The sequence below is a fragment of the Alosa alosa genome, chromosome 1, assembly GCF_017589495.1.
Source record: "Alosa alosa isolate M-15738 ecotype Scorff River chromosome 1, AALO_Geno_1.1, whole genome shotgun sequence".
Lineage (NCBI taxonomy): Eukaryota > Metazoa > Chordata > Actinopteri > Clupeiformes > Clupeidae > Alosa > Alosa alosa.
In genome coordinates this window covers 47,804,283-47,831,486 of record NC_063189.1, presented here as the reverse complement: position 1 = coordinate 47,831,486, position 27,204 = coordinate 47,804,283, and the positions used below count along the sequence as shown (strand labels likewise).

General features: G+C 41.6%; 2 protein-coding genes across 4 annotated transcripts in view; both read left to right on the top strand.

The window, feature by feature from the left end:
* LOC125303397 (potassium voltage-gated channel subfamily H member 2) lies at positions 1–24,565 on the top strand (the record flags this gene model as incomplete). Its single annotated transcript, XM_048257188.1, has 4 exons — positions 1–241; positions 815–1,045; positions 23,834–24,001; positions 24,231–24,565. Coding segments are annotated over exons 1-4 (810 nt in total), but the record flags the coding sequence as incomplete, so codon positions are not given.
* A 45-nt stretch (positions 24,566–24,610) lies between these two features.
* kcnh2a (potassium voltage-gated channel, subfamily H (eag-related), member 2a) overlaps positions 24,611–27,204 on the top strand; it is a 33,234-nt gene continuing 30,640 nt past the window's right edge. Inside the window, exons 1-2 of one of the 3 annotated variants that reach the window (XM_048257662.1) lie at positions 24,611–24,734; positions 25,751–25,950. In XM_048257662.1, the coding sequence (XP_048113619.1) occupies positions 24,674–24,734; positions 25,751–25,950 (261 nt within the window). In that variant the 5' untranslated portion in view covers positions 24,611–24,673. Of the gene's footprint in view, positions 24,742–25,531; positions 25,555–25,750; positions 25,951–27,204 lie in introns of those variants that run through there. The other 2 variants (XM_048257677.1, XM_048257669.1) reach the window with 2 other exon arrangements.

Genomic DNA, 27,204 nt, shown 5'->3' with positions numbered 1-27,204 from the left:
TGTAGTTATGGATAACGCTTGTTGTTTTAAAACCAATTAGACGAGTAGGCTAAGGATATGACATCTGATACAGAATTAATCAATGCAATATAGGCATATAGCCCATCTTAAGGACACCTTAGACAGCTGAAAGTTAGGCTACTTTTAAACGTTTATTGGGGAAGGATGCCTGTTCGACGTGGACACGTTGCACCTCAAAATACATTTCTGGACACCATCATCCGAAAATTCGATGGCCAAAGTGAGTAGTCAACTTATGTATCTTAATGAACTTACAGAAAAACAAAGTCTCGGACAAAGTTTGCGCATTGTATAGCCTAGATTAATAAAAGCCTACTTTAATGTACGTTCAAAGAAACAGACAGTCAGTCAGCCTAGCCTAATTCTTGTGGTAATGTCGGCAAATGTGTGAAAAGTACTTTTTTTCTTTAAAGGTAAATCTGATGAATATCTGATCATGTATGAATAGTTTGCTATATAAAGCAGCAGCCGTATGGTAGCCTAGAATTCATATAGCCTACCTACCTGTTTCACGCTCTAGGCTATGCCGAAAAGGTTATTTGAATGAAAACAGTATTTTACAGTTTAGCAGTTCTACATTAATGAAAAGCAACAGCCCATATTACATGAAACAATAGGCCTACTGTTAAAGTTAGACATGTGCATATGGGCTTATAGGCTATACTTCTGTAAAAACACACCCTGCACCCATCACTGTCGGAATCACAGGTACTATCTTGCAAAGATATATGGATGTGTTTGGGAGCCAGGTGTTGTCTTCCTAACATTGCTCTGGCCTTGTGTTTCTCCCTAGATCGCAAATTCGTCATTGCCAACGCTCGGGTGGAGAACTGCGCTATCATCTTCTGCAATGACGGCTTCTGTGACATGTGGGGCTACACCCGTGCCGAGGTGACGCAGAAGCCCTGCACCTGCAGCTTCCTATATGGCCCTCACACAGGGCGCCCAGCCGTGGCGCAAATGGCCAAAGCTCTTTTGGGCTCAGAGGAGAGAAAGGTGGAGATCGCACTATACAGGAAAGATGGTGAGACGCTGTCTGTTTACAGAGTACTATAGTAAGTTTCTTTGCATCATGGCATCAGTGGACAGGCAACTGCAAGGTTGTCAGTAGGCAGTGTCATACATATTCGGTAGGCAGTGGTGCATACAAGTCTGTAGTGCTTTTTCCTGTCGTAATAATTAAGTAGCTAGAAACTTTTTGGTAGGTTGTGTTTAAACACATTATAAAGCAACTGGCTAACAAGAATAAATTCTTAGACAGATGTAAGGGGGAGAGTTTCAGTGGAGCATTCTTTGTTATTATGTTTTGATTAAGCTGTGCTGTGCAGTCAACTGTCTGTCAAAGTGATATGTTTTCAAAGCTATACTGGCTTCAATGCTTCAGTTCATCGGATTTGATGTGATCCTCTACTGTTTTGTTTTGGTGGTCTTGTGTGTTGTTTTGTCTGACAGTTTTCTCATGTTCCATTGCTATCAATGGTGTTCCTTACACAAAGCATGTGGTTTGCCTGATCCGTGCCTATGGGCAGAATTTGAAACTCTGTGACCTCAGGCTCTTCTCATGTGATGTCATGGTGTCAGAGGATAGCCCTTCTTGTTGCTTCTGTTTCCTGTGCCTCACTTTCCCATATGCCCTTTCTAACGAGGCTGTCCATAGATATGGGGGATTACAGACCAGACCAGGTGCTATCCTAATTATGGCTACCCCTGCTGTTCCCTATTTAAAGAATCAGCTTGTCTGGATGATGTATTGATTTTTTAGGACAGGTGGGAGAGTGAGAATAAGAACAATAGAAGCAGAAGACACAGAGTCGTGATCGCTTGAAGGACGATTACTCATAACACGGCTCAAATCCCAGAGCTAACCACTCGATTTTCCTATGGTTGCATAAGAACTGACACAGTGTCCTTTAACATAGAATATGCATAGAGTACAAAACATAGACCCTGAGGGAAATTAATGTGAGGAAATACCTCACTGAGAAAACGATAGATGGAATTGGCATTGCAGTACACTTAAAAGGAAGATTCTGTACTAGAGCTTGTACCCAGAATCTCGTTTGCCAGCTCTTAAATGGTTTGTGCTCCATGTAGCTATAGCAACCTGCCTTGACAGGAGTTGGACAAATATGCTGGCATAAGAAAAAGTTCTTCATAGATGTGTTCCAAAGTAACTAACAAGATTTCACATTTTTCAAAGAATCCCTCATCAGAGACCGTAAAGGAGAACCTTTTTGGACTATTCTTTAGGGACGAGCACAGAATTGTATTTTTTTGAAGGGGGAAGATTGGGAATTAAAAGTAGCACGAATATACAAATGACTTCAAGGGCAAGGTTTATCTGGTAAGCTGGAGAGCAAAGAGTAGCAGTAATTAAACAGCCCATAATCCCCCCCTCCTCTCCACAGCCTCTCCATGCAGCATTGTTTGCAGTAGAGGCACTCTTGCTTTTTATGATCCCAGGCCCAGAGAGGGTTGTACAGCCAGAAGTCAAAGTGACAGAGTGACCTCTTCCATTGATCCCCAGAGGAGGTCTTAAAAAGAGTACACAGAAAAAAACAAAGCTTGAGAGAATAATTGCTCTTTCAATCAATATTTATTTTTGTAATGATATTGAGAACCTAAAGCATGCGAGTAATGAAGCTGACATTTGTATGCATCTCTCTGAGAGGAGGCCAGCTTGGGGTTAGAGGCTTTGTATTGATTGTGTACTGCAAGTCCTGAGGAGCATACAGACACCAAACCCAGCTGCTGTAAGCTTACACATGGGTATGCACCCACTCAGCTGATTCATGAAATCTAATGCTTTTGTATCAAATTACTGTAAAGAATTATCCTTAAGTAGGGAAAAGACTAAAATATTTAGAAGAATTTGCAATGAAGGTTTAAGGCTTTCAATCAGATTGGGGTAAAATAATATTCCTTATTTCCACTTTATTATCCTTTTGTGTGAGTGAGTGTGTGTGTGTGTGTGTGTGTGTGTGTGTGTGTGTGTTTTCTAGTTGTGGATGTTTATGGTACTTATTACCTCAGCCAAGAAGGTTATGTCTCCTGTTAGGCTGTTTGTCTGTCTGTCAGGAGGATTATACAAAACATCCAGGTTGATTTTCACAAACCCTGGTGGAAGTCTAGCGTGGGCCAAGGAAAAATGTATTACATTTTAGAGTAGATCATATCAAGGACCAGATCCAAGAGGTTTTTCCACTTTCTTTAACGTTGTTAGATAGGGCATTTTTTAACATCTTCCAGCCTTGGCGCCATCTGCTGGCCTTGGCATACTGCCCTTCATTATTTCACAGCAGTTAAACAGACTGTAGTAGTGTTTTTAGTGTGTTCTATCACAGTATGCTGTCATGGTGATGAGTATTAATTGACTGATCACATTTTCAGATTGATTCGATAATAAGAGTGTCAAACGAATGAATTGAATTTCAGTGCATTTGTAGGAAAGGCAATATCTGACTTGTACTCACTCCCCCAACCTCAGCCACACATAACTGCATGTATTCACTTCAGCCATATGTATTTCACCACCCGTGGAGATCTCTGTTTAATTAAATCCCTAAATAAACCACAAATATTATCTTCCAATTTTATACTGTATTTAAGATATTTTTCATGAATAAAGTCACTCTCTTTAATACAAAAAAATGGGGAAGTAAAATGTAATGTAGAATGCCATCAATACTTTAAGGTGAACTTCAACTCATATATTCAGATGATTTTGGTGTTTGTCCTTGTGAAAATCTTCTGACAGTTTTTATAACTCTAGTATTAGAATACTGGAGACTACACTTTAATAATTCTTTGTATAGCTTTGCCTCTCCCAACCTCTTCTGTCTTTTATTGACGATATATTATTTATAAGCCAGATATTCACCCATGGACAACCAATATGCGGTGGCCTCTGGGGTATGACGGCATCACATGGTAGAAATGATTCACAGAGCACCAGAGCAACTGAAAGCAGATTTATCCACACTGTAGAGGCACACAATTTCATTAAGAATTAATGAATATAAGTCAACTTTGGCAGGCACCCTTTTGTGTGGATTTGTATTTAAGAGTAATGATCTGTTGTTTACTTATGAACCTAATGCAAGTTTTACTGCGCCACCCAGGAATAATTTACAAGCCACAGGCGTGATTTACTCTGAACCTTGAGGCTACAGAATATTTGGTCTTATCTTTTAGCTGATATCTGTGTTCTAATAATGTGACTGAATGTGACTGAACACAACTTGTGAGGTTTTGCTGAGGTATCATTGATGTGATTTATGAGTGATGCTGAGACACTGGGGGGTTGTGCAATAAATCTCCAGGAGCCCTGGCTTAATGGGAGTGACCCACCCTCCCCCCGTCCCACCCAACCACTAGTCTAACAGCCTGTAATGAAGTTGTCTCCATGGAATGGAGAAGGGCAGGCATAATGATCTTCAGGGCTGTCAGAGACCCCATGCTTGGGCAGTGAGACACCTTGCACAGTAAATACGGTACCTGAGGGTAGAAGAAAATGCTGTACAAAAGAAGACAAAACTGAACATATCAAGGCAACTGAATGCAATGGATTTTTGAAAATGGTCAATTCAACTATTACTGTTGACTTTTCTATGGCTTGTAAGTTTAGATAAGAGCTCCACCAATTTGGATAGGTGGAGCTCTTATCTAAACTTACAAGCCATAGAAAAGTCATTGAACAAACCATTCGATTGACAAGATCAGGCACGATCAGTGAGGTATTAGCCTACTGCAAGCGATGAGGGGCTGACGGTCACCTTCATAATTCACATGGGACACATTGGGATTTAACTTGAAATTATCCATCCATAGATTATAGATGCTATGGATAGCATAGGAGAGTTATGATAGCAATGCACACCCATGTGCTGGCATAGTTTAGAGGAATACCGTTTAGGTTTTTATTAGACATAGGAAAAGACTTTCCGATATCAAATCACAAGCATTTGAGATAAACATCACAGTAAATTCCCACTGCTAGAATAACATGAGAGGGGCGACACAGCGCATGATCCACAGACAGCACCCGTTAAAGAGATTATTTTTGAAATTTCATTATAATGCCCTTGTTCTTCCTCTAGACTTATGCCAGCTTTATTTCCCCCTGAGGCATTATTCATGGACTCACTAAGGTCAACCACTTTCATATGTTGATGAAAGAAAAGAGTCAGTCTTTATTCTCAGCCTGAAGTCTTGATTATCTTTGGTGTGTTTGAATGTAAAAACTCCAAAAAGTCAATACAGAAATTCCTGCAATAACAACTATAGCACTATCACAGACATTTTTTATTTATTGGTGTGGGCAGCAAAGATACAAACAATTCACCTCAGTACCTTTGCGGGCTGACACAATCTAAAGCCTATACACCAGCTCACAGAGGATGCCCCATCCATCCCTGCTCTGCTACACCAAACTCAACTTGTCTGGGCTTCTCTGAATTTAGAGTCATCCACCTTTAGCACAACAGTATACAGCATAAAGGAGTATGTATCTCGTAAATTTTGAATACATTTTTCAAAATCTATTTTTCAATGATAAATTGCAGTATTCATTTAAACACTAATTTTAGATGTTAAATATGTACTTAATGAGCACATAGATATGTCATTAAATGTGAAAAGAAATTAGGCAACTTCACTTAGATCGAGCATCACAAAAAATGAGCACACCTTTGAGTGATAGTTAGATAGTTCCCACTTAAACTTGTATATGTACAATGGATATAAAGACTTCATGAAGAACTTCATGGCATCTTTCATGAACATTTTTGACATTTTTTTTAAGTAACATACTTTCATGAAGTAACATTTTTTGTATAAAAGAACCATGGTCTAAAGCAACACTAAAACAAAAATGTACACACAGGGGTAGATTATTTTTCATATTGTATAATGAGGTACTCCACAATGCTTATCCAAGCCAACCTGGAGACCTCTTTGCGATGGCTGTCCTCTTTAGAGTTCTTGCAGATTGACTATCTTTGAGATGTGTCCGTCACCTAATCCTTAGGTTTGTAGGAAAAGGGGAGAATGCAGAGTAGAATCTCTTTGACCTTTGTGAGGTTCCAGTACACTGAGGATTCTAGAGCATAGAGGATGACCCTCATCATCCGTCATAATAATCTGTAAATGGCCTCCTTGGCTATAATTAGACAGAGTAATGACTGGAGTCATTTTTGGGGAGTTAATCATTTAACCGTCCGTTTTTCTTCCCTGACCACTCACCAGGGCTACGCAATCACACATAATATTCATGAGAGACTCTGAATGGGAACCCAATGCTAGTGTTTTTCCAGGTCGGGGAATAATGGACATTTACCGTAATTTCCCAACTATTAGCCGCAGCTTACATTGATTTTGCTAAATTTCGAGGTTAATACACGGGGGCAGTTAATATGGCATTAATATGGTTTTGTTTCTTTTAACTTGCATGAAGCACTGTCCTGCTGCTTATACACAATGGGGCTAATACACAGGAAATTACTGTAAAAAGGCTATAGGGTGGGTCCTGCATGGGTAACCCTTGATCAGATATTAGTGTAGATGGCATTATTCAGCTATGTCCTTAGAGACTCGTTATTACATTTACAGCCAGGGGAGTCTAGCAACTCTCCGTTGGCTTGTGAGCTCGAAAAATTAAACTTCTATCAGGCCAATCAAATCGTGTATAGAGTCGTTAGGCGGGCTTAACATAATGATTGATGGGAGAGTTGCAACGGTTTGGCTTGAATTCCCTGCTACTTGAAAACAAAGAAGATGGATGTGGCTGTTGGCGAACAGCGTGACACGAGTTAAGCTTTTTTTAAGTTGGCAAAAGTTTGAACTAGCCAACTAGCTCCGCTGGTGGGAAAACGCATGGGACTCATAGCGCTGTCCTATTGCGTGCAGAGGGAATTTGAAAGACAACTGATTATCCCGCCCCTCGGACTGAGCACTGCGAACGGTGAGTGCCCAGACCCTACATTTTAATGTGGGTCTGGCTCGTCAGGCTAGGGAATTGTTCTCTGTGATGACCAACCTTGGCTTAATCGATCACAGCAGAGACCAGTGTCCGAAGGAAAGACAAATGTACAAAAATGGTCAATAAAAGACAATGTCTAAAAGCAACACCACTGAATGGATCTCTAGGTAGCCTTATATCACAGCCATACTTCTTTTAACAGTTTGCTTATTCAAGCACCAATAAGCATCTTAATGCAGGAGGGGTTCTTTAGACACACCTAGGGAAATTTGCCTTTATATTGACGTGTGTGTGGGCTGAGTGTATTATGAATTCAGTCAATAGCTAGTGCTGACTGATTAGTGTCTGTTTCCCAGGGCGTTGATAAGTCATTGGCTCCTCGAGCTGCTAATGCAGTTGAGTCAAACACATCACCATGACTGTTTCCTCTTTCTGTTAGTTTGTGGCAGGCCAATAGATTGACTTGTTGCCTCGTGATATATTTTGTGATAGTAGGCCTACTGTATTTGTTTTATTTTCAGGATGTAAAGGAATTTGGAGGAAAGCATAAAACAGGTAGGTTCAATGAAGTGACTTTAAATCCCATCATTAATATCAGTTTATATGCGTATGTTATAAAAGATGTAATCCCTTCCATGGGCTTAATCTGCAATGGTACTTACATCTAGTTCTGTCCTTGGTTTCGAAAGCTGCAAGCCCACCAATATATGACAAATGTACAGATAAGTCAGACAGCACCTCAAACTTTCTATAATAAAAACAATAATCCCAATATCATAGTGCATTCCATGTTCCAATTTTTCAGAACCGAGTGTATAGCACAGATAGATAGATACAGTACTTTATTGATCCCCAAGGGGAAATTCAAGAAATTTGTGAAAAACAGTGTGTTGAGAAGTGTTAATTGTAAATGTTAATTGTAAATGTCCTCTTTCCACTTTTGAGGAAAGAGCGATGAGCAATAGTGTCTGTGGGGAGGCATATTATTATGACCGCCGCGCAGCGACCCCACATGGATAGCATGGAACCATCGTTTTTCGTTTTGATCTGTAGCCCCCCCGCTGAATTGGACCCCCCGAAAGGAGGGTAGGGCAGACACAGTTTTCTGTGAATATCTCAAAACCGTAGGGGTTTAGGAGGACCATTTTTTTTTGTATGTTGATCTCAAGGGGCCATGTCAACCCATTCCATAACCACTCATTTCATGTATAGCGCCACCTAGTTAAACACAAAAAAGTAAAAATGAGGTGGTGTAATTGAAGGTATCTGTGACCTAACATAGTCAAAACTGCACGAAATTGGAAGTGTAGGATCATTATGACACCCTCTGTATGCACGCCAAGTTTTGTGGAATTCCGTTCATGGGGGCCACACACTAAATTAATTTATGTTACTATACACCAACTGGCCTGTAGGTGGCCGGAGACAGTTTTCTGTGAATATCTCGAGAACCGTAGGGCCGGAGATATTCACAACCGAGGTCCACCTTTTTTTTTGTATGTTGGTCTTAAGGGGGCATGTCAACCCATCCCATTACCACTTATTTCATGTATAGCGCCACCTAGTTAAAAATTAAAAAAAGCAAAAATTAGGTGTTTTCATCACAATATCTCTGGCTGACAAGGTCAAAACTGCACGAAATTAAAAGTGTAGGATCATTATGACAACCTCGAATGCATGCCAAGTTTTGTGTACTTTTCGGTCATGGGGGCCTTACAATAAAATAATTTATGTGTACATTTAGTGACGTACACTAACAAGGATTCGGGACACTGAAAGACCGGGGTACACAAAACTTGGTGGGCATGTACCCCACATGGATAGCATGGAACCGTCATTTTTTCGTTTTTGATCTGCAGCCCCCACTGGACTGGACCCCGAAAGGAGGGTAGGGCAGACACAGTTCTCTGTGAATCTTTTATGGTATGTTGGTCTCAAGGGCCCACATCAACTTGGCTCATAATCACTCATTTGTGATTTGCACACCCCCCCGGTAAAAAATGAAAATGCAATATTATTCTGCTTTAATCGCCCCTATCTTCAGTTAAGATGTTCAGAACTGCACCAAATTTGATGTGATTGACCTGGCATTCTCTGGGGGTCTGGGGGTATGCCAAGTTTCGTAGAATTTCATCCATGGGGGGGTCTAAAAAAATTAGGTTATGTGTACATTTAGTGACTGTACACTCATTGGCCTGTAAATGGCGGTGCACACATATAAACATGCACACACACAGGCACCCACATACTATCGGTATTAGAACGGCCGATACATAATTACAAATTCGGATCAAAAGAAAGCCAAAATAAATCGTTTGTCCACTAGATGGCGCATAGTTGCAGTGAGACGTAATTTTGTTGGAAGTTAAAAGTGGGTTGGAAAAACAATGGACACTTCCTACAAGGACTGTAATTTACTGCAGCGAACATCTAATAAGGACAGGACGATGTTCACATGAAGTGTAATTCCCATTTCTTCTTGAAGCCGAAATAAATCTGAGGATGTTTATCGGACATGCTTGGTTTTTACTGCAGGTACGTTAATCTTGTAATATCAATAAGGACCTAGGTAATGTTACCATTAGTGTTGGTTGAGTGATGGAGGCCCATTTGATTGATTGCATTTGTAGAAAACTATAAATGCGGTTATACCAAGCAAATTGATAGCAGCACTGTTTGTATCTTTTCGACTGTCATTTATTGCTTGCGTGCTACAAAATCATTCTGTGCAATGGAAGATTTACCAACGTTACACGGTCTGATACAGTTTTGCCTATACATGCGTGAGACTGAGACGCCTGTTTATTTTGTTTTAAGTGTGTGCAGGGTGTGAGAGGGGAATCGATGTGCTTTGATTCCAGCTTGGTAATTGTAGTCTGTGAAATTAAAAAGCACGTGTGTGTGAAGTATCCAAACAATGACACCTTCATTTCATTATGGCTGCTTTAGCAACACACCTTAAGCTACTGTGTAGTGGGTCCCATTTAGAAGTGGCTACTTCATTTCGCTTTCCTTGACTCATGGAGCTGCGTGAATGTTATTACAACTTTTCGCCACGATATGGCAGTTTAAGTCCGCTTGATACTGTAAGTAAGTAAGCCATTGGTTTCCAAAGGAGATTTTTTTATTTGTGTCGCCAGCATAGCCTATTGACAATTTATGTTGTAAATAGGCCTACCTTATAATCCTACCTGTAGCTTAGGGAAGCTAACAGCTTTCTATTAGGATCTAGTTTGTTAGTTACAGTTTTGTCATAACTCCCTAATGCATTTTTGCATTTAGAATAGCCAGAGCGTGTATATCTCAATCTGAAAATTAAACAATATCGGGTGCCTATGGACTAGGCTGGGTGAACCCAGCCTGATCTGCCCGCTATTTATTTTTTGATTTCTTAAAAGATTGAGCTTGGTCTGATGAAAGCCAGACTAGCCATGGACCTCAGTTACACAATGCAAGGGAACATGAATCAGCCTATATTTGCACGAACAATAACGGACAAAAGCTCCTTAACTTTGGCCCGTTAAAATGTGTATGAACAGTCTAGCGACGCATTTCATCAAGGCCCATTTGGACACGTCAGTTATTTGCACCACTGGTTAGATGTAAAACAGCATTTCGTTTCAGACTACTGTTACTTAATTTGTGCATTAACAATAACGTTTCAGACTACTGTTACTTAATTTGTGCATTGACAATAAAAGTATTACATGAACTAAAGATGACTAAAATCTTATGTAGAAGAAGAAACATTCACAAAAATCCATCCATCCAAAATGACCTTTGTTTTTGATAGCTGTTGAAAACGGCATGGAACTGACAGAGATGTTTTTGTTTATAAATACATAAAAATAAATAAATAAATAAATAACATTATGCTGATACCTTTTGCTTTTCCCAAATACAATGTAGCCTACAGGTGTAAGTGACCTTTCATCAATCCAGTTGCAATGGATGAACTGTGATGACCTGCCCTACTTGTGATTGTTTAGAGATTTTAAAGGTTTTATAACAATGCTACATCTTCTTTGGCTATTCTACAATCTATTCACCTTTTCAGCACCAGTAGGCTACTTTCTGTGCAGCCGCTTTGCACACACTCAGGCATGCCAAACAAGCATACACAAAAGTTTCAAGAGTGGGGGATGGAGTAAAATATGGAGACAAATTGAAGTGTGATTTATTTTCGTGGAATGGATGTACAGGACTGAGCGGCGGTCATATTTTGTACCGCTATGCGGTACATCTAGTTATGCAACCTACTGTAGGGTTAACAGAGAATGGAAATGTGACTGCAAATTTCAACCTCTATGCTAATTCTTTGCCTCCACAGTTCACAAGGGTTGTCACAAGCACAGTGTTGGGGAAATGGGACAAAATCAATTTTACTGAATGATTATCAAATTGGACATTATTAATATTGAGATATAACGTTTTGTCAATTATAACTTGTTCTCAGATGTCCCTTGCAAATAACACATGCTCCACCAAATAGCTAGATGTGATGGCATAGTCAGTAAGTAACTTGTTATGTTGGTTACACAGTAATAGCAACTTGAACTGCAAAACAAAATTACATGGAATGATAAATGTACAAAACTGTACCACAGTGTGTGTGTTTGTGTGTGTGTGTGTGCTAGTGTTTGTTTGTGTGAGTGTGTGTTTTGTGTGTGTGTGTGTGTGTGTATCAAAAAGCCCCACAGGTCCAGGCATAAATCACAAAAAGTCCTAGGCACTGGACACAATTATAAGTGAGACAGGTGATATAGATTCAGTAGTCTGCATAATACATGCTGATCCTAAACAGATTTAATGCACACATGCACAGGGTCCAAGCACACACACTTACTTATGGGAGAGAAAAGGGTTCTTGTCTTTTCTCAGCTCTGAAATAGCCATCCTTTTGTCTTAGCCCAAGATTTATGTTCAAACAAGGCAGATTTGAGAGAAGCCCCTGGCTGCAGCAGAGCATGTGTTACATGATCGCTAGTGGGTCCACCTTGTCACTAAGCCTGTTTTAGTCGTGATTCACTCGGATCTTTCACCCGTATCTTTAAATTAACCCATGAGTTGCGAGTCTCTAGTATCATTAACTCGGATCAGTTGAGTCCTACTGCTATTCAATCTAAAACGATAAACAGCGCCACACACAAACCTCTTGCAACATTAGCTAGCCTACTAGCCATCGTAGCTGCCAAAAATGTAACAATTTCGTCAGCAACCACAACTCCACAAATCAACTAGAGACTGAGTGAGCAGGCAGTCCGAGATAACTGGTTAACTTCCCGCAGAGCCGGAAACATTGCAGACTCGCAGACCATGGGACTGAGGAGCTGCTGAGTAGCAATCCGGGATAGTCGGATCAGCCGGCCGGTTAGACTACATTGAGTACGAGTCAATTCGAATCAGCCGGCTACGTTGTCATGAGTGGATCTGTAGACGAGCGAGTAGCTCCTCCTCAAGGTGAAAAGCAATTCCACAACAAAAGCTATTCTTTGCACCCCACTGCACTGTAGCTTTTCTGCACTGAGATCAGCCCACTCTGTAGTGCCATTGAAAGTCCAGTGAAGCCGAGCGTCTATGGGTTTTTTGCATGGTTTTTTGATGGATTGTGTCGTCACAGCAATGTATTACGGGTGCGAAATCACGATAAATGACCGGCAAAACCTTATTGCTGAACAAACTAGCCATGAAGATGAACATGTTTTCAGCATGTTCTAGTTGGAATAGTAGGCTAGAAGCTAATGTAATAGTGTTATTTGATGCGATTTTCCGTGATATTTTAAAGGAGGCTGAGCTTCCCCTGTAGTCTTAGAGCAATCGCCTCTGGTGTAGGCTACTTTCAGCTTTAAAGCATACAGGCTACGTGACATTGGTCAGACAGTCAGCCAGAGTAGGTAAAAGACTGAGATGCAGGGACCACAAGATCCGTTAGCCTACACTTTATGGGGCAACAGACTATGTGCAAACCAAAAGCATACGTGAAGGCTACGTGCAAACCAAAAGCATACGTGAAGGCTATAGGCTACAAACCAAAAGCATACGTGACATTGGTCAGTCAGCCAGCCAGAGTAGGAGACACGGCGGGGACCAGTTACACCAGTGGTTTTCCTGTGTAGGGTAGAGTAGGGGTGGGCGATATGGACAAAAAATAATATCTCGATATTTTTTGTGATTTTGACGATAACGATAACTAGTCGATATCCTTTAAAAATCGTTTGTAAAAGTCTGACTTACTTTACAGCTCATCATTATGACCGCCGCGCAGTGAAGCGGCGCTCATATAGGTTTAGTCAGATTTTTTTTTTTTTTTTTCTTTTTTCACATGCCCAAATTTCCGTCAAGGATTCCCGGGACACTGAAAGACCGGGGTACACGAAACTTGGTGGGCATGTAACCCCACATGGATAGTATGGAACCATCGTTTTTTGTTTTGATCTGTAGCCCCCCCGCTGGACTAGACCCCCCGAAAGGAAGGTAGGGCAGACACAGTTTTCTGTGAATATTTCAAGAACCGTAGGGTTTAGGAGGACCATTTTTTTTGTATGTTGATCTCAAGGGGCCATGTCAACCCATTCCATAACCACTCATTTCATTTATAGCGCCACCTAGTTAAACACAAAAAAGTAAAAATGAGGTGTTGTAATCGCAGGTATCTGTGACCTAACATAGTCAAAACTGCACGCAATTGGAAGTGTAGGATCATTATGACACTCTCTGTATGCACACCAAGTTTTGTGGAATTCCGTTCATGGGGGGCCACACAATAAATTAATTTATGTTACTATACACCAACTGGCCTGTAGGTGGCCGGAGACAGTTTTCTGTGAATATCTCGAGAACCATAGGGCCTAGGAGGTCCACCTTTTTTATGTATGTTGGCATGTCAATCCATCCCATTACCACTTATTTCATGTATAGCGCCACCTAGTTAAAAATTAAAAAGCAAAAAATGAGGTGTTTTCATCACAATATCTCTGGCTGACAAGGTCAAAACTGCATGAAATTAAAAGTGTAGGATCATTATGACACCCTCCAAATGTATGCCAAGTTTTGTGTACTTTCGTTCATGGGGGGCCTTACAGTAAAATAATTTATGTTATTCATTTTGATCTGTAGCCCCCCCGCTGGACTGGACCCCCCGAAAGGAGGGTAGGGCAGACACAGTTCTCTGTCATGTTAACCCATTTCATGTTAACCCATTTCATGTGCACACATGTGCACAAACAGATACACACGCACACACATACATTCACAGTAATCATACGTATGACACATACTCACACAGTAGACATAGGTACGCATGCATGCACAGGCACATACGCAGGCACACACACAAGCATGCACACACACACACACACACACACACACACACACATAACATAAACATGTACATGCACACATGCACACAATTCAAGAATTTCTCAGAATTATGAACAGGCAAGATGGAGGTGGGGTTGTATAAAATTAATTTTACATGTGAAATCTATGAACTAATCATGTTTTGGTACTTGTTGTCTAGCAGATACCAGTGAGAATTGAGTGTGGATAATGCAATTTAGTGAGACAGAATCATATAGGCCTTTCAGCGTGATTTATTTTTGTGGAAAAAATGTGCTGGACTGGGCGGCAGTCATATTTTGTACCGCTCTGCGGTACATCCAGTTAATGAATAGCATCACCACATGGAATGATAAATGTACAAAACTGTACCACAGTGTGTGTGTTTGTCTGTGTGCTAGTGTTTGTTTGTGTGTCTGTTTTTTTTTGTGTGTGTGTGTGTGTAAACATCAAAAAGCCCCACAGGTCCAGGCATAAATAAGTATAAGTATAAGTATATAAGTATATACAATTTTTTGATCCCGTGAGGGAAATTTGGTCTCTGCATTTAACCCAATCGGTGAATTAGTGAAACACAAACAGCACACAGTGTACACACAGTGAGGTGAAGCACACACTAATCCCGGCACAGTGAGCTGCCTGCTACAACGGCGGCGCTCGGGGAGCAGTGAGGTTAGGTGCAACCCTCCGGTTACAAGTCCAGAGTGCTAACCAGTGGGCCACGGCTGCCCTCGTAAGTCCTAGGCACTGGACACAATTATAAGTGAGATCGGCGATATAGACTCAAGTATACTCTATAGACTAGAGTCTGCACAATACATGCTGCTCCCAAACAGATTTAATGCACATGTAACAGAGGTTGTAATTCGTCCGCCGCTCACGGCCCTCGAACCCGCCACCTCGACACACACCGGCATGGGAGACAAACGCTCTAACCACTGAGCTAAAAGCCCAGGCTTCCAACACAGCGGTTAGAAGCGTTCTTAAGGTTAGGGCAACTAGCACGCTAGCTCAGTTCGCCTCCGTTACACACACATGCACAGGGTCCAAGCACACACACCTTACTTATGGGAGAGAAAAGGGTTCTCCTCTTTTCTCAGCTCTGAAATAGCCATCCTTTTGTCTTAGCCCAAGAATTATGTTCAAACAAGTCTGATTTGTCATTTTGATGTATGAGTGATTTGATTTGTTCTTCTTTAATTAAAGTTTTTAATCTCTCTCCTCTTTTTTATTGTTTTAACTGACCCTATGCAAAAATAAGACAGCCAGGTATCTACAGTAGCACATTACCCAGAATTTAGTTACTCACAGTTACTCACAAATTTAACTAAGCTTCAAATCCCCCTTCTCATTCTGTAGGCTACTTTAAAATCAACTACCAGCCAATGAAACATTTTGTTAGATCATGGCAAGCCTTAGGGTAACTTAGAGTGTAAGTAAAATAGCTGTAATTTCCTATACCAATATCTAGGGGTGGGCGATCGTCTGCGATAATATCGTGATTGTTGTTTTAACAATGTGCAAATTGACATTATCATTACATATGGGGAAAAACACTTGAAATCACGCATTGAAACCCCATACATTCACTAAATCCAAGAGGTGTATGCGGGAGAAGCCCCTGGCTGCAGCAGAGCATGCGTTACATGATCGCTAGTGGGTTCACATTGTCACACGCACGCCTAATGTTTATTTTATGCAGCAGAAGCTTGAGCAGAAGTAGGCCTACTTGGGATTTTGTGCGGCTAGCTAGGCTACTTCTGTTCAAGTAGCATTGATGAGACAGTCACGTTTTTTCCTACACGGTATTATATGGAGAGAAAACATTAGCCTTTGAGTATTTTAATAGTCAGTTGTAAACAAAGAACTCTTCTCATGTAACCCTTTGTAAATGGACTGAAGTTCGATCTATTATCTACATTTATCAATATATGATAACCGTTAGCGTCTCTATGGGATTTCTCATATACATTAGCCATAAGCTAACGCATTAGTTTCTATTCTGTAACTTGGAATGCTAGCCTTACATGATTGGTCTTAAACAAAACATCGAGGGAAACTAGAAAATTTAATTTTGAGGAAATTACCAGTGCATGAAAATGCAAAACATACTGTATATTAGTTGAGTAGTTTAAATAGTTAAATTATTTAACAGTAAATTATTGTAGTGAGGACATTTATTTTGAAACCGTTGTGGCCAGAGGAAATAGTTGAACAGGATCTGTAGTCTTAACTTAAAGGAACCATATGTAAGATTGTGGGCAAAACTGGTACTGCAATCACTTTCAAATTACTGTAGACTGGTTTATCCCCTCCCCCTCGCCCCTGACACGAGATTGCCAACCCAGATGCCGAAACACTACTGACTTTGTGATTAGTAGATAGGTGGAGGGTGGCGCATCAGGCCAAAACACAACATGACATGACAAAACACAACATCAACATCAGTTGAGGGCTGCAACTTCACTTTTTAAATGACAATATCCTGGCCGGACTACTGTTGTCAGTGATATAAGTATTTGAAATGAACATGATTTCTTAATGTCTAGTGACATTTCAGGGCCATTTTATGATTAATTGAAATACATTTTTACATATGGTTCCTTTAAAGGTGCCATGTGTACTGTCCGGCAAAAAATCAATTCATACTTCACATTCCATAAAAGATGGGGGCAGTATACCTCCAGAAAGTGAGTTGGTCTACCCTAGAGTAACAACCGAGACACGTGTATTGCAGTTTGGCTGGCGGTTATGTTGCCCGCATACCGCCTCCCTGGCCGAAACTGGTACTATGACATCTGTCGGGCTGTGGCTAGTAATTTAGCATGCTAATTCAGGTTGATATCTCTGTTGCACTATACCTTGTCATTTTTTTAATGACATCATCGCCCTTATTTCTTCTCATTCTTTTGATACGTGTAGCTCATTTTTTAGATATTTTTACCTCAATTCTTACACATGGCACCTTTAAGAGAGCCAGATTGTATGCTTAAAGCCTAAGACAGAGTATATAGTTTAAAAGTTAAATGTAGATAGTGTAATGGATGTTGAAAAGACAGAAAGTTGAATGGATGTTGATAGGCAGATTGTTTAATGGGTGGATGAGTGAATGGTTTGAAGAGGATGAATGTTGGATGGAATGTGTCTTATCCTTGTAGAATGGATAGACACAGAGAGAGTTGGCCTAGTTCAGCAGAAAGCAGTTGATACAGGTGCAATCAGTTTAACTGGCTTTTTGATGGGGCCTAGTTGAGCAGCTGGAAGTTGATACAGGTGCAAATCAAGTTAATTAGCCCATTGTCTATGGGGAAAAATAAGATTGTTTTTTATTAATATCTCAAAAAGTATAAAGTTTACAAAAGTGAAAAATACATTCCTCAAGTGTCCTTTTCAAGACCTACGTTACAAAGTTTGAACGAAGTTTCTACGTTAAACGGTTGAAGCTGAATTAGACGCAGAAATTTGGTGGGAAGAATAACTAGAAAATGCATGAAAATGCAAAACACACTGTATAGTAACATAAAATGCAAAACAAATTTTTATTTGGAAACAGTTGGCAGGAGTCATAGTTCATAACAACTGACAGTTGAAATGGCTGAACAGTTAAATAGTTGAGTAGTTTAAATAGTTAAATTATTTAATGGTGAATTATTGTAGTGAGGACATTTATTTTGAAACAGTTGTGAGCGGAGGAAATAGTTGAACAGAATCTGTAGTCTTAAGAGAGCCAGATTGTATCCTTAAAGCCTGAGATAGTTTAAAAGTTGACTGCAGATAGTGTAATGGATGTTGATAGACAGAAAGTTGAATGGATGTTGATAGGCAGATTGTTTAATGGATATTGATGGATAGTTTAATGGGTGGATGAGGAATGGTTTGAAGAGGATGAATGGATAGACAGTTGGATGGAATGTGCCTTATATCCTTGTAGCCTGTATCACCTGGTAATCTGGATTACAGATTACCTGACCGAGCGACCACAGTTCGTCAGACTGAAGAACTGTCTCTCTGACACCGTGATCAGCAGCACCGGAGCGCCACAGGGAACTGTCCAGTCCAGTCTCCAGTCCTGTTCACCCTGTACACATCTGACTTCTGCTACAACACCAAGTCATGCCACATGCAGAAGTTTTCTGATGATACTGCAATTGTGGGGTGTATCAGGAACGGGCAGGAGGAGGAATACAGGAGCCTGGTGAAGGACTTTGTGCAATGGTGCAAACTCAATCATCTTCAACTCAACACTTCAAAGACCAAGGAGATGGTGGTGGATTTCCGCAGGTCTAAGCCCACTCTGCTACCAGTCCACATTGATGGGGTCAATGTGGAGGTGGTTAGCACCTACAAGTATCTGGGTCTCCACCTGGACAATAAACTGGACTGGTCAGCCAATACTGATGCACTCTACAAGAAAGGGCAGAGCAGGCTGTACTTCCTGAGGAGGCTGCTGTCCTTTAATGTGTGCAGCAAGCTCCTCAGGATGTTCTACCAGTCTGTTGTTGCCAGCGTCCTCTTCTATGCAGTAGTATGTTGGGGAGGAAGCACAAGGAAGAAGGATCGTTACTTAATTGGCGGGCTGGTAAGGAAAGCTGGCTCTGTAGTGGGAGCTGAACTGGAGTGCATCACTTCACTATCTGACAAAAGGACCCTGAACAAACTGATCAACATCTTGGACAATGAGTGTCACCCACTCCACAGGACTATTGTTAAGCAAAAGAGCCTGATGATCAGCTGGAGACTTCGCTCACTGCCTAGCACAACAGACAGACTGAGAAAGTCATTTGTCCCCAGGGCCACTGAACTGTTCAATGCTTCACTTAAGGGAAGAGGAGAGATAGACTTCTCTGCATAGTCTGTCTGCCTCTTCACCCCCTCCATGTTTGGATACTGTCTGTCCACTAGCCACTTTTACTACTGTCTTCTGCCTCACTGTTTGCGTGCTATATTAGCACATTAGCACATATGCATAACCCCTCCCTCCATGCCACAGCCGAACTGTGGCCACACTTATACCTTTTCTTAAAATAGTTAAATATATAGATATATAGACTTTACTTTATTTCTGCATTGTTGCACTGTTGGACTCACTCATTTGCACTATCACCATGACACTCACTCACACAGAGCACCTTACCTTACCTTACTATGCATAGAGAATCACAGGCTCAGTCCCTGCCTCAGTCATTGCAAGCGCCTTTGATTGATTAATCACCACTATGTGGATACTGTTTTTAGAATTGATTTAGATTAAGTGTTAGTATAATTTGTATTTTAGTATATTTAGCATATTCTTTATCTTTTACTGTCCTTATTGCTTAGTTGTGTTTTTATATTATATACTTTAATTACTCTTAAAGAATGGGTTTGTGTTGTCTGTATGCTGCTGAGACCTTGAATTTCCCCTGGGGATCAATAAAGTATCTATCTATCTATCTATCTATCTATCTAGAATGGGGATACACAGACAGAGTTGGCCTAGTTGAGCAGAAAGCAGTTGATACAGGTGCAATCAGTTTAACTGGCTTTTTGATGGGGCCTAGTTGAGCAGCTGGAAGTTGATACAGGTGCAAATCAAGTTAATTAGCCCATTGTGATGTCATAGTGCCAATGCAAAGTCTATGGGGAAAATAAGCTTGTTTTTTGTTAATATCTCAAAAAGTATAAAGTTTACAAAAGTGAAATTTTTTTGAGGCGCTTACTTTAGGTTACATTGGCAACATTTTCACTATATATCAAGATTAAACTTAGACAAGAAAATGTTTCACTTTGCCATTTCACACATTTTAACCTAATATGGCGTTAACTAAAAAGCATAATAGATTCAAAGCCAACTCTTACCATGCCTCAAATTTGACGTTAGGTTTCTAACAAGACTTTGGATGAAAATCAACGTGGTGGTGGTTATGTCGCTATTTTGCACACTTGCAGACTGCTGTTCATTTCTCCTTTGACTTGTCAGATACATCATCTGTGAAGCCAAACATTATTATGTTTTGGTATAAACGTAGAGCCTTCCATATTTGCAAGTTAGCCTACCTCAGTCTGTCTCATTTGATCTGGCACTTGCTGTTGGTCTGTCGCGTCGCGTCACTTGGTAGCCTACAATGACAGGTTCGCTCGCGTGACGCATGCAACAGCACCTAAGCAGATTTTCTAAAATCGTAAAGTTAACTCCTTAATATCTATTAAAAAAATAAAAAGTCAAGTAATTTCAAGTCATGTGTCTCAAGTCTAAGTCAAGTCTCAAGTCATGAATAGCAAGTCAAGTCGAGTCTTTTATACATGTTGATCAAGCAAGTCTCAAGTCTTAAAAAATGTGACTCGAGTCTGACACGAGTCAAGTCATGTGACTCGAGTCCCCCATGTCTGGATGTACTCTGTTGGTCTGCTTAGTTTTGAATCCTAAGTAAAGCTTTGAAAGGAACTTCAGCTTCAGACTTTCTCTTGGGAAACTGTTAGGCCTGTTTATCTTCTCTAATGTAGCTGGCTAGACCATGTCATTGATACACCCACAAGTGGGGGCAGAATTGTAAATGTGTCATAGAGTGGTATTGGTTGAATTGGTTAAAAAGTCACAGGTTAGGTTATTGGCTATTATTGCAATGATGCTATTTATAAATAATGAGCTGTAAAGTCAGTCAGACTTATACAAACCATTTTTTAAAGGATATGGTTTCTGGTTTCGAGTCTGAACTGGATAATTTCCCGATCCCACCCTATCTCTCTCTCTCTCTCTCTCTCTCTCTCCTATTCACTTCCGGTCCCTCTGTCATGTCTGAGTCAGTGATTGCACAGGAAGTTGCGTTTGTTTATGTTTGTAATTATATTTACATTTATTAACAGATATTTTTGTCCAAAACAATGTACATTGTATTCTAACCAAGTAGGCCTACCAAGCGGACGTAGGCTAGCTCACCCCTACTTTCAGCATTCCCAGAGAAACTCCATGCATGGTTTCGTTTTTGTTTGGGAAACAGGCTGCCCCAACTTGTTTCCCGTTTTCGGAGCCTGTGCTGCCTACAGAAACCGTTTTTTTCCCCAGCTAGCAGTCGTGAAGAGATGAGTATGACAAAAAATGTTATGGGCTTGAAATCGCAAATAATCGCTTACTGTAGGCTACCTCATAAAAGCCCAAAAATATACTTTAAAAATGGTCAGTACTTTTAAACAGGGACTTATTAGGAAATCCCCTCTTCCTTATTACTTCCTTATAGCCTACACTTAAAAAACAAGCTTCTTTCAACAAGACGCGTAATGAGATGTCAATCATCAGTACACTGCCAGAAATAGCAAATGAAATATGGGGTGGCACCTGGGCTGTCAAATCAGATTTCAGGGATTTCCGGACACCCCTTTGGCTCTATGTCTGTGACGAAGGGTTGGCCCCTGCAGACCAAAACATTCTCTTACTTCTTATTGGCCCAGGGGGGCTACATGCACACCAAGTCTCATCTGTGTCAGTCTCCCAAGGAATTCCCAACCAAAAATCTCTGGGGAAAAAAGGAATAAAAAACTGTTCCAAACATTATGATCATGCTGTACATGCACTAAATGCACATGCACTTGTGAGGTCATCATATGCTGACATGACCTAATTTGCATTGAGCTCCATCTTTTTTTTTTTTTTTTTAAATTATTTAGATACTGAGTATGGTCCCTACTGTGACAGGCTGTAATCTCAGGAGTCATAGGCTAAGTCATAAATCTATTTTAAATTTTATCACCCCTCCAACAGGTGTTAACAATGTGACTGTGACTTTTAACAAATGATAATGGCAGTGTCTGTTATTTTGTTGTATGGAATAAATATGTTGAATATTTCGTGTTCCTCTAGTTGGGACGTGTGGTAGTGCTGCACTTGATATTTCATTTCTTTCCTGCGTTCTGTACAAATTAAAGATGTTGATACCACATTTAGTCCTTCTTAGTTACAGTATATTCATGGAGTCTTACCTTATTTTGAGGGGAAATTTAAATACAAAAAATAGGCTACATTACTCTGCTTAATTAAATATTTTTGATATGGACCCATGGTCAAAAACGTTCCACAGCATAATTTTGGGCTATTCCATATCAATAGTGTAAGACATCAAAATGTTATTGTCTAAAACAGGAAGCCAATTCAGATAAGTTACAGTAAATTAAATTGAAATATTAAATAAAGATATTCTCATACATTTTTTCTAGGCTTTACATGCATGCATGCATTACATAATTTGTTGAATTTTCATTTTCATTTTCAAGTGCAATATATCATTCTATGACAGAGTGGGAGAATGAATTACCATGCAGATTAGAGGAGAAGCATGGTTCGCTGAAACAGAGGGCTGCATTGTAAGCATTTCAACATTTAGGCATGGCCTATTATATCTAAGGTAGTGTGCTCTGAGCTCTCTGAGTGGGGTGATATCGGCTCTCCTTTTGGTGTTGGGGTGAGATGCAGCAAAACCCTGCTAAAGTGTACTAAAGTCATAACATAGCTCTCCAGTATAATCAAATTCTCATTATGACTATAGTTAATACATAATGAATAATATTACTTAATAATTATTCTTTTAAGGTTCACATCGCTACTGTTGTGAGGTTCACATTACCAGAACAAGCCAAAAAGTTCAAATTACTTGGGTTGGAAACATTCCTTTTCAAGTTAGCACCCAATACAAACTCTGAATTGGTTTGATGGCCTGTGTAGCCAATAAGGTTAGAGGATCTCCTCCAGTGTGATGAGTGTGGGGTGAGGGATGCCACAGGCACAGGGCCGACACCAGTAGGGGTCAGGGGACGTCCAGCGGCAGATGGTACAGCCATTCCTGGGCATACCCTGGCGTTCCCTGGCACCGAGGCAGACCTTGCTGATATCAGGGAACTGTATTAAAACAGCATCCAGCACACTAATCCCAGAGACAATGCAGAGTGCGTTCTGTCTCGCGCACATCCTCTCTGGCCTTCAGGGTGGCGCAGGCCCAGGGGTACTGCTGGCTGGGCAGGCATAAGACAGGTCAGGAGGTGGGGAAGTTTTAACATTCACAGTGCACAGCCAGATCTAACATGGCTAATCTTAAAAGCCTACATGGAATGAATGTCACTATAGTTTTCCTATATTGTGAATGAATAATACAAATTACAATGACAGTTCGGTTTATCAGTACATTTGTGGTTATTCCAAACATGAACTTTGACTTTATACATCGGATGGATGAAATCAGAAATTACGGTAAGAGATTGTGTAAGTTCTAACTTGTAACATGTAACTTGTTCATTGAGTTGGATGTGCTGCTTGCTGTTGTATGGCTCCCTCTAGTGGAAATTAGAGAAGTGTGCAGTGTTGATTGTGAGCACAGCCATGTTCCCTCTGCCAGATCCACTGTGGCATTTAGGCAAATTCTGTGATACCTCTATGGAAATATTCTGTCCACGCCAGTACATTGATTGAAGTAAAAGATTTAAATGTCCTGCCTTAACGCAGGTGTATATTTGTGTGCCCTCTCCAAACAGGTGTCTGCTTTCCCTGCTTCGTGGATGTGGTCCCGGTCAAGAACGAAGAAGGCCTGGTGATCATGTTTATCTTGAACTTTGAGCTTGCTGACCAGCCTGACCCCCCAGTGAACTCTTCCCCCAGCACAGAGCTCAACCACAAGCTGCCCATTCCATGGCTCTCCATTGGTATGGCATGTCTGCTGCTTAAAATGTGTGGTTGTCATGGCTGCTGTGCTGCCCTATTTGACTTGAAAATATTATTTACATGAATCAGGAGAGAGAGAGAGTATAGAGCACGTATAACAAGTCATCATCAATGGATGTGTAATTTGAACCACCTTTCATATATTTCAGCTGTTTTATGCTTCCTTCTTTTTGTTCATTTGGTGTGTGTTTCTTTTCTTCATTCTTTCAGGTCGGCGCGGCGGGTTCCGGCTGCGTTTGCCTCTGCTGCACTCCATGAGTGGCAGTAAGCACTCGCTGCAGGGCGACACCGAGTTTGGCCTGCCTTCCATGGGTCGTGAATCGGTAGCCCTGGACAAGCTCATGTCCCTCCAAGACCACCAGGAGCTGGTGGCCCCACAGCCACCTCTGCTCCAATGGGAAGAGGCTTCCCAAAGCGCCTCCAGAGCCCCCCAGCAGCGGCAGCAGCATCAGCGGCATGAACAGCAGCATCAACATCAACAGCGGCATCAACATCAACAGCGGCATCAACATCATCAACAGCAGCGGCAGCCCCAGTCGCCAGCCCTGCGGGGCCCCCTTTCCCAGGGCCTCTCCCAGTCCTCCCCGCGGCTGGACACAACGCGACCTGCGGACCTGCCGTCCAGCTGCGAGAGCCTGTGCAGCCTGCAGCCCATGCGCTCGCCCCGCCACTTCACCTGGGACGGCAGGCTGACCACACGGCCCAGCAGCACAGGTCAGAGGTGATCACCACCACCACCAAAACCATGAACCTCACCACCACTCCTTGCTGGTTCCTCCGTATTCATACATCTCAACACACAATTAATGTGTGGGGCAGCCGTGGCCTACTGGTGAGCACTTGGACTTGTAACCGGAGGGTTGCCAGTTCGAACCCTGACCAGTAGGCACGGCTGAAGTGCCCTTGAGCAAGGCACCTAACCTCTCGCTGCTCCCCGAGCGCCGCTGTTGTTGCAGGCAGCTCACTGAGCCGGGATTAGTGTGTGCTTCACCTCACTGTGTGCTGAGTGTGTTTCACTAATTCACGGATTGGGATAAATGCAGAGACCAAATTTCCCTCACGGGATCAAAAGAGTATATATACTTATACTTATACTTATACTTATGTGTAGAGCTGTAGAGGGCAATACACGCAGGCAAGCATAGTGTTCACTCCTCGTACGGAACTGGAAGAGTTCTAGAGATGTGGAGGTGAGTGGGAGGATAACAGGGGTGCTGTCTGCAGAGATGGGACTGCTAAAAGAGAGAGAGAAAGAGAGAGAGAAAGAGAGAAAGAGTAAAAGAGGGAGAGAGTCAGAAATTGAGCGAGAGTTAACTTTGAAATTTGAATCCACCCCCTGAGATCTCTGCCCTACGCAGGAGAGTCCTTCTCTTCTTTTGCATGCCAGTGTTTTCCAGTGGAAGTGCAAAACGCCTCCCACACACACACAGCCCGTGTAGATGACGCAGACCCTGAGAGACCGAGAGCAAAGCGGCATGTTTAGTGATAGCACTAGTGATAGACTCACACACAGGGAGAGGGGAAAGTAGATGAGGTAGGACACACAAGTTGGACACACTAGTTGAGTTTGTTTCTTGTGGTGATTTAGAGATACCACATAATCACATACTCTCCTCGCAGAAACAGCTCTTTTGCTCTCTCTCTCTCTCCCTCTCTCCTCTTTCTCTCTCACACACACACTCTGTCTTTCTCTCTCTCTCTCTCTCTCTCTCTCTCTCTTGCTCCTTCAGGTGCTGTGACCAATAAAGTGGGCATGCAGAACTCCACCTCAGACTCCGACCTGATCCGCCGACGCTCCTTCAGCAGGAGCCAGAGCTTTGGCGACTCTAAGACGGACCCCTATGTCACCCACCCGCCCGGCGAGATCGACATCATTGCCCCCTGCAAACTCATAGACCGCACCCACAACGTGACCGACAAGGTCACCCAGGTAAGTCAGAAACTAAAGCGCATGATTGGCTGCAAACAAATGTGTGCTCTATTTATCTGTGTGGTTTGAATTAGCTGGAGATGGGGTAAGCAGTGGCTTGGCTGTGAAAAATGAGTTGGTTGTTTGTGAGGTGATGGTGATGCTGACTGTTGCACTTTTTATATCTGTTTGAGCTTTTACTGGCAGGTCTGTCCAGGCGCAGAAAGAGAAAATTCTGACTTTTCTCATTGACCGCTCTCTTCAACCGTCAACCTATTTTTACAGTTTGACTCAGAAATGTCACAGTTTCACTAACCAAAGTCAGCAACAGTACTTCTTTCACAAATCCTGCCACTGTGCCAAACTGTGGGCCAGCTGTTCTGGTCATGGCTTTTTTTTGTTACTGTGTGTTCACCACAATACTAGGTCAAGGTTGTCGGACTACAAGCTCGAACGCAGTGCCTGGTGGGCCAACAGTGCTGCTTGCCAATTGGGTCCAGTCCAGCCAGTGGGTGTGGGCCCCTTCAGAGTCAGATTAGTCCCAGTAGGGCTCACTCGTGTCAGGAGGTCACATGGCAGCTCAATGTCTTCCCTGCACTGAGTGGACTATTACACGCGAGTCGCAACATTATGACAGAGTGATCCATAGCCACAACCCATTTATCATTACTGCTGCAGAATTAACCCACCATTACAGGGGCCAGCTGCGCTTCCCTCGGGGTTTACAGGGAAAATATGCAGGACATTCGAATGCCGGTCATCCTACCTACTGTGCTGAGTGACCATAGCAGTATTCACATGGAATATCGGCATGTAGTGGCATACGTCAACCTTATTAGTAGGTAGGTAGATAGGTAGATAGATAGATAGATAGATAGATAGATAGATGCATAGATGGATGGATAGATAGATAGACAGATGCATAGATGGATAGATATATTGATGGATAGATTGAAAAATTGGAAAAATTCAACTTGAACAATGTCAGACCTCATATATAACATATGGACACACTGTGTGAGCAAGCATAGACATTGCAGAGTGCACACAGGCACAGAAGATAAAAACAAAACACGCAAGAATATAATCATGTGAATGATTACATTTACTATTAAAATAATATTAACTTTAGTGTCTATGAAAGATAAAAGATCAAAATAATATGTAAGGGATAATGGACGACACGGTGGTCTGTTCACAGAAGTTAATGCACGGTCGAGGTTGTAAAACGGCCCCGGCGCGAAGTGGAGGAACGAAACCTCGTAAGTGCATTAA